The 12,071-nt window shown below is 40.7% G+C and overlaps 1 protein-coding gene across 3 annotated transcripts in view; it reads left to right on the top strand.

Moving 5' to 3' along the window:
• STK11IP (serine/threonine kinase 11 interacting protein) overlaps positions 1-12,071 on the top strand; it is a 338,389-nt gene that overhangs the window by 250,261 nt on the left and 76,057 nt on the right. For all 3 annotated transcript variants that reach the window (XM_053698220.1, XM_053698219.1, XM_053698221.1), the window contains exons 22-23: positions 8,278-8,362; positions 8,831-8,910. In XM_053698220.1, coding sequence (XP_053554195.1) covers positions 8,278-8,362; positions 8,831-8,910 — 165 coding nt within the window. The remainder of the gene's footprint in view (positions 1-8,277; positions 8,363-8,830; positions 8,911-12,071) is intronic.

Here is a 12,071-nt window from a genome sequence, read left to right as displayed (position 1 = left end):
ATTTTAGGATTTATATTTATTTTACAGGCAACTTTGTAATTATTTTAACCAGGTACAATAGCTATTAAATAGTTAAGAACTATTTAATAGTTACCTAGTTAAAATAATTACAAAGTTACCTGTAAAATAAATCCTAACCTAAGTTACAATTAAACCTAAAACTACACTATCAATAAATTAATTAAATACAATACCTACAAATAAATACAATGAAATAAACTAACTAAAGTACAAAAAATAAAAAAATATTTACAAACAGAAAAATATTACAACAATTTTAAACTAATTACACCTACTCTAAGCCCCCTAATAAAATAACAAAGACCCCCAAAATAAAAAAATGCCCTACCCTATTCTAAAATTAAAATAGAAAAGCTCTTTTACCTTACCAGCCCTGAAAAGGGCCCTTTGCTGGGCATGCCCCAAAGAATTCAGCTCTTTTGCCTGGAAAAAAAACATACAATACCCCCCCCCAACATTACAACCCACCACCCACATACCCCTAATCTAACCCAAACCCCCCTTAAATAAACTTAACACTAAGCCCCTGAAGATCTTCCTACCTTATCTTCACCACACCGGGTATCAGCGATCCGTCCAGGCTCCGATGTCTTGATCCAAGCCCAAGCGGGGGGCTGAAGACATCCATCCTCCGGCTGAAGTCTTGATCCAAGCGGGCAGAAGAGGACATCTGGACCGGCAAACATCTGCATCCAAGCCGCATCTTCTATGTTCTTCCATCCGATGACGACCGGCTGATCTTCAAGACCTCCAGTGCGTATCCATCCTCTTCTTCCGACGACTAGACGACGAATGAAGGTTCCTTTAAGGGACGTCATCCAAGATGGCGTCCCTCGAATTCCGATTGGCTGATAGGATTCTATCAGCCAATCGGAATTAAGGTAGGAAAATTCTGATTGGCTGATGGAATCAGCCAATCAGATTCAAGTTCAATCCGATTGGCTGATGGAATCAGCCAATCAGATTGAGATCGCATTCTATTGGCTGTTCCGATCAGCCAATAGAATGCAAGCTCAATCTGATTGGCTGATCGGATCAGCTAATCGGATTGAACTTGAATCTGATTGGCTGATTCCATCAGCCAATCAGAATTTTCCTACCTTAATTCCGATTGGCTGATAGAATCCTATCAGCCAATCGGAATTCGAGGGACGCCATCTTGGATGACGTCCCTTAAAGGAACCGTCATTCGTCGGGAAGTCGTCGGTGAAGATGGATGTTCCGCGTCGGCGGGATGAACTACATGGATCCGGAAGAAAGAAGATTGAAGATGCCGCTTGATAGAAGACTTAAGTCGGATCATGGACCTCTTCAGCTCCCGCTTGGATGAAGACTTCACCGGATCATGGACATCTTCAGCCCCCCGCTTGGGCTTGGATCAAGACATCGGAGGCTCTTCTGGATTGATCGGTGAACCCGGCGTGGTGAAGACAAGGTAGGGAGATCTTCAGGGGCTTAGTGGTAGGTTTATTTAAGGGGGGTTTGGGTTAGATTAGGGGTATGTGGGTGGTGGGTTGTAATGTTGGGGGGGGGTATTGTATGTTTTTTTTTTACAGGCAAAAGAGCTGAATTCTTTGGGGCATGCCCCGCAAAGGGCCCTTTTCAGGGCTGGTAGGTAAAAGAGCTTTTCTATTTTAATTTTAGAATAGGGTAGGGCATTTTTTTTATTTTGGGGGTCTTTGTTATTTTATTAGGGGGCTTAGAGTAGGTGTAATTAGTTTAAAACTGTTGTAATATTTTTCTAATGTTTGTAAATATTTCTTTATTTTTTGTAACTTAGTTCTTTTTTTATTTTTTGTACTTTAGTTAGTTTATTTCATTGTATTTATTTGTAGGTATTGTATTTAATTAATTTATTGATAGTGTAGTGTTAGGTTTAATTGTAACTTAGGTTAGGATTTATTTTACAGGTCATTTTGTAATTATTTTAACTAGGTAGCTATTAAATAGTTAATAACTATTTAATAGCTATTGTACCTGGTTAAAATTATTACAAAGTTGCCTGTAAAATAAATATAAATCCTAAAATAGCTACAATATAATTATAATTTATATTGTAGCTATATTAGGGTTTATTTTACAGGTAAGTACTGTATTTATCTTTAAATAGGAATAATTTATTTAATAAGAGTTAATTTATTTCGTTAGATGTAAATTATATTTAACTTAGGGGGGTGTTAGTGTTAGACTTAGCTTTAGGGGTTAATACATTTATTAGAGTAGCGGTGAGATCCGGTCGGCAGATTAGGGGTTAATTATTGTAGGTAGGTGGCGGCGACATTGGGGGCGGCAGATTAGGGGTTAATAAAAATAATATAGGGGTCGGCGGTGTTAGGGGCAGCAGATTAGGGGTACATAGGGATAACGTAGGTTGCGGCGGTGTACGGAGCGGCAGATTAGGGGTTAATAATAATATGCAGGGGTCAGCGATAGCGGGGGCGGCAGATTAGGGGTCAATAAATATAATATCGGGGTCGGCGGTGTTAGGGGCAGCAGATTAGGGGTACATAGGGATAACGTAGGTTGCGGCGGTGTACGGAGCGGCAGATTAGGGGTTAATAATAATATGCAGGTGTCAGCGATAGCGGGGGCGGCAGATTAGGGGTTAATAAGTGTAAGGTTAGGGGTGTTTAGACTCGGGGTTCATGTTAGGGTGTTAGGTGCAGACTTAGGAAGTGTTTCCCCATAGGAAACAATGGGGCTGCGTTAGGAGCCTAACGCTGCTTTTTTGCAGGTGTTAGGTTTTTTTTCAGCTCAAACTGCCCCATTGTTTTCTATGGGGGAATCGTGCACGAGCACATTTTTGAAGCTGGCCGCGTCCGTAAGCACTGCTGGTATTTAGAGTTAGTGGCGGTAAATATGCTCTACGCTCCCTTTTTTGGAGCCTAACGCAGCCATTCTGTGAACTCTAAATACCAGCGGTATTTAAAAGGTGCGGGGGGGAAAAAGCATGCGTAGCTAACGCACCCCTTTGGCCGCAGAACTCTAAATCTAGCCGTAGGTGTTTCCTGTGCCAGACTGTGCATTCGGAGATTATTGCATGGGATTGGGAGAGACCTGGGATCCGTTTTTTCTCAGTTGCCGGTGTTTAAAAAGTTGTTGACAGTGGCTAACTCCATTAAGAAGTCGTGGCAGACGGTGCCCAAAGTGGAAGGGGTGATTTCTACTCTAGCTAAGAGAACTACTATTCCTATAGAGCAGTGCTTTCCAAACTGTGTGTCGGCAGCAGTATGTAGGTGTGTCCCTGCTTCAGCACAATTTTTTTTAAATGTAATTTAATATTTTTTGGGGGGGGTTTCTGACTTTTTGCCTGCCTGCTACGCATATCACATGGTTGACACGTGATTGATACCTAGGGGGTCACAGATAATCTTAACCTATTGGTGCAGCTCAGTGGGAACTGAAACTATTCCCATTGGCGGCTTTGGCGGCACATTGTCTCCTGACTGCACGTGTAGTAGTAGTAGTAGTGCATGTGAAGTCAGTGAGTGGGACAGCAGTGTGTTTGCAGCACGGGCAGTAGTCAATTGGACTCGCCAAGCTCTGAGGGCGGCAGCTGAAACGCTGAGCAGAAGTCAGTGGGGGGGTTTTTTGCGACTAGCTCCCAGTAGTGCGTTGCTGCTCCTGCTCTTGATATATGGATAAGAAGGGGAAGCTTAAAAATGCTTGATGATGAAATGCAAGTGTCTTTATCTAATATTCCACCAAATATTCAGAAATTATGTTTATCCCATCATCCATATACATCCCATTAAAATAGTTAATAGCTATTGGTGTTATTAAACTTTTTTTAATTCTTGCTCACTTACATACTGTTACTTGTAAAAACATTTAGTTATTATACCATTTATGTATGTGTTCGTATCTCTTAAAACAAGTTAGTTTAACCTCCTGTTTGCTAGTACAACTGAATTCCTGAGTCATGAAATGATGTAGGTCTAAAAAGTGTGTCGCCAACATGAAAAGTTTGGAAAGCTCTGCTATAGAGGATTGCTGCTCTTTTAAGGATCCAATAGATAAAAAGCTGGAGGCTTTTTTGAAAAAGATGTATGTTCATCAGGGTCTCCAATGGCAACCTGCAGTGTGTATTGCCACTGTGACAAGTGCTGCAGCCTATTGGTTCGATGCATTGTCTGAGTCTCTTCAAGCAGAGCAGAACAAGGAAAATGGAACCGTAATCTTCAAATAAGTTAAATTTCCTTTATTGAACCAAAGTTAAAAGTGATGGACGTATCCAAAAGGATAGGGGCGTGCCTTAGACTGACATGTTTCAGCGCTTACGCCGTAATCATAGTCTGGAGAGGCAAGGCAGGATCAATGTTTAAAAATCATACAAGGGCTGCTGATAGGTTAATTGATTAAAAACAAAAAATGCCCACTATAGTGTTCAACCTAAACAAGCAATCTAAAACACTGATGCCTGATGCAATGACAAAATTGATATTAGGGGAGCATTATGAACACAACTATATGAGCACATGAGAGTATATATACAAATATACACATAATTACAAAAGCATTACTTGAAAATGCAATAATATTACATATGATACAAAGATTAATATGATACAAATAAAAATACAGACATATCATATACATAAATGGAACAGTTGATAGCCATAGTATACAGAAATTAATAGTGTGGGTAAACATACCAAAGGCACTACAGTAAGCTACACTACAATAGACACCGTGGAGATTAAGGGGATAGGGTGGGCAAATAGAGGCTCCTAAGAGAGCATATACCAAATACAGTAGATACAGTAAAGACTCAAAGGATGGCCCAAAATATATATAATTTAATTCAGGGCCAAATTTATAAACCCGAAATATAGGAGTACCCAAAACTGATAATGTGGTATAATACAAGTACTAAACTGATGGTAGGGGGTCATTCCCAAAAATGAATTAGATCATATCTGGAATTCAAGCCTAGAGGTATTCTGGTCTTAAGCTGAAAGATCCAGAACACCTCTCGTTTGGCTAGTAAAGCATCAGTCAGACAACATAACCTCAATGACTTACATCAACCACCAAGGAGGAACTCGGAGTTCCTTAGCCATGAAGAAGTTGGCTCGGATTATTCAGTTGGCGGAAGCTCACAATTGCTGTCTATCTGCCATCCACATTCCAGGAGTGGACAACTAGGAAGCGGATTTTCTGAGCAGACAGACTTTTCATCCTGGGGAGCGGGAGCTTCATCCAGAGGTGTTGACTCTCAAATGGGGGGTGCCGGAGTTGGATCTGATGGCGTCTCGGCAGAATGCCAAGATCCCGAGGTACGGTTCGAGGCCAAGGGATCCACAGGCCGCTCTGGTAGATGCGCTGGCGGTCCCATGGAACTTCAGGATAGCATACCTGTTTCCTCCATTCTTTCTCCTCCCACAAGTCATTGCTCGTATCAAGCAGGAGAGAGCATCTGTGATTCTCATAGCTCCTGCGTGGCCTCGCAGGATCTGGTATGCAGACTTTGTGGAGATGTCTTTTACAACTCGGAGACTACCTCTGAGGAAGGACCTTCTACTTCAGGGTCCCTTCCTTCATCCAAATCTTGTTTCTCTGAAGCTGACTGCTTGGAGATTGAACGCTTAATTCTGGCTAATCGTGGGTTTTCTGAGTCGGTCATTGAGACCATGATTCAGGCTCGCAAGCCTGTTACTAGGAAGATTTAGAAAGATGCGACATGATAGAAACCTTCAAATATATGACGGGACTTAATAAAATAGAAGCTGAAAGCATTTTTCACAAAAAACAGGGTAGTAGATTCAGGAGAAGTTTGAGGAAGCATTTTTTTTACAGAAAGGGTGGTGGATTCATGGAATAAACTTCCATTTGAGGTGGTAAACACAAAGACACTTGTAAAAGTGGAAAAAGTAACATGTAATATGGGTAGACTTGATGGGCCTTTTTGGTTCTTATCTACCAACAAATTCTATGTTTCTATGTAAATATCTCTATTGGTGTGAATCCAAGGGTTACTCCTGGAGTAGGGTCAGGATTCCTAGGATTTTGTCTTTTCTCCATGAAGGTCTGGAGAAGGGTTTGTCAGCAAGTACTCGGAAGGGTCAGATCTCTGCCTTGTCTATTTTGCTACATAAGCGTCTGGCGGATTTGCCAGACGTGCAATCCATTTGTCAGGCAAATTTGCCAGACGTGCAATCCTTTTGTCAGGCACTGATCAGAATCAGGCCTATGTTTAAGTCGGGTTCTTCTCCTTGGAGCCTTAACCGTGTTCTTAAAGTTTTGCAGCAGGCTCTGTTTGAGCCTATGCATTCCATATATATAAAGTTGTTATCTTGGAAGGTTTTGTTTCTTGTTGCTATTTATTCTGCTCAGAAAGTCTCGGAACTCTCAGCTTTGCAGTATGATTCTCCTTATCTTATCTTTAATGATGAAAAGGTCGTTCTTTGTATTAAGTTAGGTTTTCTTCCTGAAGTTGTTTCAGATAGAAATATTAATCAGGAAATTGTTGTTCCTTCTCTATGTCCTAATCCTGTTACACAACCTGGATGTTGTGCGTGCTCTGAAGTTTTATCTACAGGCGAATAAGGATTTTCGCCAGTCTTCTGTAATTCGTTTGGCGTATGAGACTGTAGGACAGCAGCCTCCTGAGAGAATTACGGCTCATTCCACTAGGGCTCTTTCTTCTTCTTGGGCTCTCAAGAATGAAGCTTCTGTGGAACAGATTTGCAAAGCGGCGACTTGGTTTTCTCTTCATACTTTTTCAAAATTCGATACTTTTGCCTTCGGCTGAGGATTTCTTTCGGAGAAAGGTTCTTCAAGCGGTGGTGCCTTCTGTTTAGGTTCCCTGTTTTGTGCCTCCCTAATCATCTACGTCCTCTGGCTTGGCTATTGGTTCCCAACAGTTATTGATAATCCAATGGACTCACCATATCTTAGGAAACAAAAAAATAATTATGTTTACCTGATAAATTTCTTTCTTTCTGGATTTGGTGAGTCCACGGCCCCGCCCTTTATTTTAAGAGAGTTATTTTTAACTTTAACCTAAGGCACCTTTACACCTTGTGTTATTCCTTTTTCTCAATTTTCCTTCAGTCGAATGACTGGGGATTGTGGGAAGGGGAGTGATCCTTAACAGCTTAGCTGTGGTGCTCTTTGGCTCCTCCTGCTTGCCAGGAGTGATATTCCCAACAGTAATTGATGATCCAGTGGACTCACCATAACCGGAAAGAAAGAAATTTATCAGGTAAGTATAAATTTAGTTTTTTTTCCCTCATTATGTAGACCATATAAAGATGTTTTACCTAGGTAGAAACATCATGGTGGCCCACATGCGCATTTACCATCTTTTTCTGATTAACGCATGTGCATCTTGGTTCCTCTGCCTATTCTGTAGCACGTCACCAAAGGCAAAGCTGACATCTATATTGTGAAGTAGTCATCTGTGTTCATGGCGCAGCAAAGCGCTGAAGATTTACATAGCTAGCCCGACTCCCCCTCAGCATTACTCTCAGGAGACATCTACCACACAAAAGTGACTCCGGCCTTAAACGGACACTGAACCCTAATGTTTTCTTCTGTGATTCAGACAGAGCATGCCATTTTAAGCAACTTTCTAATTAACTCCTATTATCAAATTTTCTTTATTCTCTTGGTTTCCTTTTTTGAAAAGCAAGAATGTAAGTTTAGATGCCACCCCATTTTTGCTGAACAACCTGGGTTGTTCTTGCTGATTGGTGGATACATTGGCTAGCTCCTTAGCTTAGATGCCTTCTTTTTCAAATAAAGATAGCAAGAGAGCGAAGAAAATTTGATAATAGTAAATTAGAAAGATGCTTAAAATTGCATGCTCTATCTGAATCACGTAAGAAAAATCGGCTTCTGCCAGCCTGGCTATGAATATTAAAATGAAATGGGCGGAACCGCTTACCTATTGGATGGGGCACAGGAACTAATTTGACATAAAGCCTGCCTGTTATACTGTCCCTTTAATGTTTTTGATACATAACTGAGCACCTGGTCAATGCTGCTTCTTCACCTACTAAAAATATTACATTACTCATATAATAAATTACTGTGCATGAGCAGATTCCTGTGATACAGAAAACTTGGTTGAGGGCTAATGCATTTAACAATAAATAAAATATTACAAAGATGCAAACATTTGTTAACAACTTAACTATAAAAAACAAATGTAGATATGAGTCAGCACTGTTTGAGAAAGCGCATTACGTGTATCTGGATTGTCAGGTTACTGTGCTTTTTAGAGGTTTAATATAATTTTACACATTTCAGAAACCTTGTCAGAATTACCGCCAAAATACCGTAGCAGCCTCATTTACAACCCTGAAGAGAGCATCACATCACAGCACTTGATTTGGTAAGTGAATTCTGTTATCTGCCCATTCTCTGTAATTCTTCATCTCATTTCTTTTTGCCTACCATAACGCATTGTGAAAAAGTACCAGACTATCTTAAATATATGACCATTTTTTACTCTGTTAAACAGCTGACATTTGTTTTTCATCTACTTCCTACTACTTCATATAACGGGGAAGAGAGAACAGTTTTCCCCTAGGTCAGTTTATCGAGCATTAAACCACTATTATAGCTTGGCATGTCTGCTGGGGGATAAAAGGGACTGGCATGATGTACTGCTTGTACTAGTGGTTTAATTAAGATAGATGCTTGGGCAAGGTGAAGGAGAGAGGGCTCAGTTACCCTGTGGCAAGCATCTATCTTAATGTTGCTTCTTCCTCCCTTAAATAAAATGTTTCTGTTGCTCCTCATTTAGTCTTGTTTGCATATTCCTTATCTCCATCATTTTGTCTCTCTGCATCTGCCACAGGCCTCTCCTACTCAGCCAGGTAGGGACACAAAACACAAGCTGTCCTGAATTTCTCTACTTTCTCGTTTTTTTCCAGAGAGGTAAGAATGCATGTTTAAGTGATCATATATACTTCTTCATATAAAGGCCTGAAAGAGAAACTGTTATTACTCAATACCTAGATGATAGTCAATATGTATACAATACCCAGAACTGAATCACTTTAATATTCCTTTATGACCCTGAGATTTTTAAATAAAATCTTAAGTTTTGCATAATGAAACAATTTTGCAGTACATATTCATCATTTATTTTGCCCCCTTTTCAAGTAATTTAGCTCTGGAAAGTTAAAGGGACAGTCTACTCAAAAATTGTTATTGTAAAAAAAACTAAATTTATGCTTACCTGATAAATTTCTTTCTTTTCGGCTATGGAAAGTCCACAACATCATTTAATTACTAGTGGGAATATCACTCCTGGCCAGCAGGAGGAGGCAAAGAGCACCACAGTAAAGTGTCACTCCCCTACCCATAATCCCCAGTTATTCGACTGTGGAAAAAGAATAACACAAAGGTGTAAAGGTGCCTGAGGTTTAGTAAAAAATAACTGTCTTAATTAAATCCGCATGAAAGATAAGGTAAGGCGAATCACACTGTAAAGCCGAGACTTCCGAAACTCTCCGAGCAGAAGAGATGGCCATAAGAAACAAAACCTTCCAAGATAGCATCTTAAAGGATTACTTTCTGTTATAATTTTTAAGCTAAACAACTAACATATTAAAGTTAATAAACATTAATTAAAACCTACTGACCTATATTTTCTCCAAAACGAAGTTTCATAACGTTCTAAAAGTTATATCTTTTAGTTCAATTCTTTTTATTGATAGATGAACAGGGAGTGTCACAAAAGAAAAAGAAGACGATACAAAATCATACGTTGCGTGTTTCACAAGATCTATACAGACTGTCCTCCTCTATGGTTCATACCCCTCCGTTGCATGGAGCAGAAGGGGCCAAGAACGAACAAGGAATCGTAAACTTAGAAGGAGGAAGGAATAACAAATCATGACAAATTTTACCAATGTAAGACAAAGTAAGAATGAAATAAAATAAAATAAAAGTAAAGTTAAAAAATAACTAATCGTTAAATAAAAACGGTGTCCGGACCTGGGGAGGCACAGCTAGAGAAGGGTAGGTTCTGGTATGGCAGTGCTAGTCATTAATATTTCGTTTGTATTCATCCCAGATAAATTGTAGGGCCGTAAAGTTATCGGTAGTACCTTTCTTATAAGCGGAGTATTCCTCAAGCTCTAGCAGTTCTGATACTTTATCGCGCCAGTTAGTTAGTGTAGGAATATCTCTTGACTTCCACATTTTAGCTATTAACAGCTTTACGTTGTTCGTAAAGATGCGAAAAAGAGGAAGTAGGGACCTACAGGGCAATTTAGTAGATTTATTTAGAAGCCAAATCAGGGGGTCAGGTGGGATCGAGATTTGAAAGATTATTTCAACTTCATGTATGACCTCATACCAGTAGTGGTTTAAACGTGAACACCACCACCACATGTGGCCCATCCCGCTGCCCACATGTCCGCATCTCCAGCACCTGTCGCCTGTGGATGAGAACAGGCGGTGGAGTCTGCGGGGAGTTAGGTACCAGCAGTGTAGGATTTTATAGTTAGTCTCCAGTATAGATGAAGAAATAGATGATCTTTTTGTGTTTAAGAATATGTTGACTGCGGCATGTGGAAGAATTATTTTTCCCAGTTCTCTCTCCCACATCTCGATGGAGTGGGGGAGATTACCTGGAGGGGGTTGAAGAAGAATTTTATATATCGTAGATAGAGAATGCCTAATTGGTGTGTTGATCAGGTATAATTTCTCTAAGTTAGTGGGAGTGCGGGTTAAATTATTTTTGTAACTGTGGGTAGAGATGTAGTTGTGTAAACGTCTGTAAGAGAACCAGTTTTTTGCCCAGTCAAATCCCTTTTCTATTAGCTGTGTTTGCATGCACAAAACCTCGTTGATAGTTATGTCGAAAGCAGAGATATCTTTTATTGATATATCTAGGGTTAGCGGTTCGTGCGGGTACGTCAGGGAGAACTCCGGATTATGTGTTAAGGACGTCAAGGGGCCCGGGATAGACGAAAGGAGCGGGTGGCGTGTGTTTGTCAGGTTCCATATCAGTGCAGTCTCCCTAATAATTGGGTTAGAAAGTCGTCTAATTGTCGCGTTAAGGTCTGGGCGCCAGCAAAGGCTCGGGAGAGGGGTGTCAGGGGACAACTGTCTTTCTAAGCGAACCCACCGTCTCTGTGATGCCCCCACTCTCCAGTCAAGGATCCTCTGTAGGAAAATGGCATTTCTATACTCGACAAGGTTGGGTACACTTAGCCCCCCTTGTGGCTTCAATAGAAACATTGTGTTTTTATTGATTCTTGGTGGTTTGTTATTCCAGATGAATGTGCCAAACAGGTTTTGTATTTGAGAAATATAATTAGGGTGTACGGGGATTGGGAGAGCCCCCATGATATAAAGTAGTCTAGGGAAGATATTCATCTTTATAGTATTTATCCGGCCCCACCAAGATAGCTTTTTTGCCTTCCAGGAGGATAGATCACGCATTATTGTGGTTTTGAGAGGGATAAAGTTATCACGGAATAGAGCATCAAATGAGCGAGAGAGATAGATGCCTAGGTATTTCAAGGTGCCGCTACACCATCTGAGTGGGCACTCCCGTTTGATGAGCTCCACCGAGCTGGGCAGGAGGCCAATGTCTAGGATCTCAGACTTGTTGTAATTTATGAGAAAGTCTGCTAAGTTTTGGAAAGTAGAGAGTTCCGATAGGAGAGCGGGGATCGAGGTTTCGGGGTTGATAAGGGTGAATAGGATGTCGTCCGCGAACAAGGACAGTTTATAAGTGTCCTGATCTATAGATATTCCAGTTATATTTGTGTTGTTTCTGATTTTAGAGGCCAATGTTTCAATGAACAGTGCAAACAGCAGGGGCGAGAGGGGGCAGCCCTGACGTGTGCCATTCCGTATTGGTATTGGGGGGGATAGGGAACCGTTAAGTGTGATGCTAGCGCTCGGGGAATTATATAAGGAAAATATCCTCTTCAATGTGGTTGAACCGAAACCAAAGGCTTCAAGAGACGATCGGAGGAAAGACCAGTTGACCCGGTCAAAAGCCTTTTCCGCGTCCGTGGAGACTAATACCGCTGGGATTTTATTTTTGGAGATATGCCAGATTAATTGTATGTTTC

Source organism: Bombina bombina, chromosome 1 (assembly GCF_027579735.1).
Source record: "Bombina bombina isolate aBomBom1 chromosome 1, aBomBom1.pri, whole genome shotgun sequence".
Lineage (NCBI taxonomy): Eukaryota > Metazoa > Chordata > Amphibia > Anura > Bombinatoridae > Bombina > Bombina bombina.
This window is presented reverse-complemented; position numbering and strand designations above follow the sequence as displayed.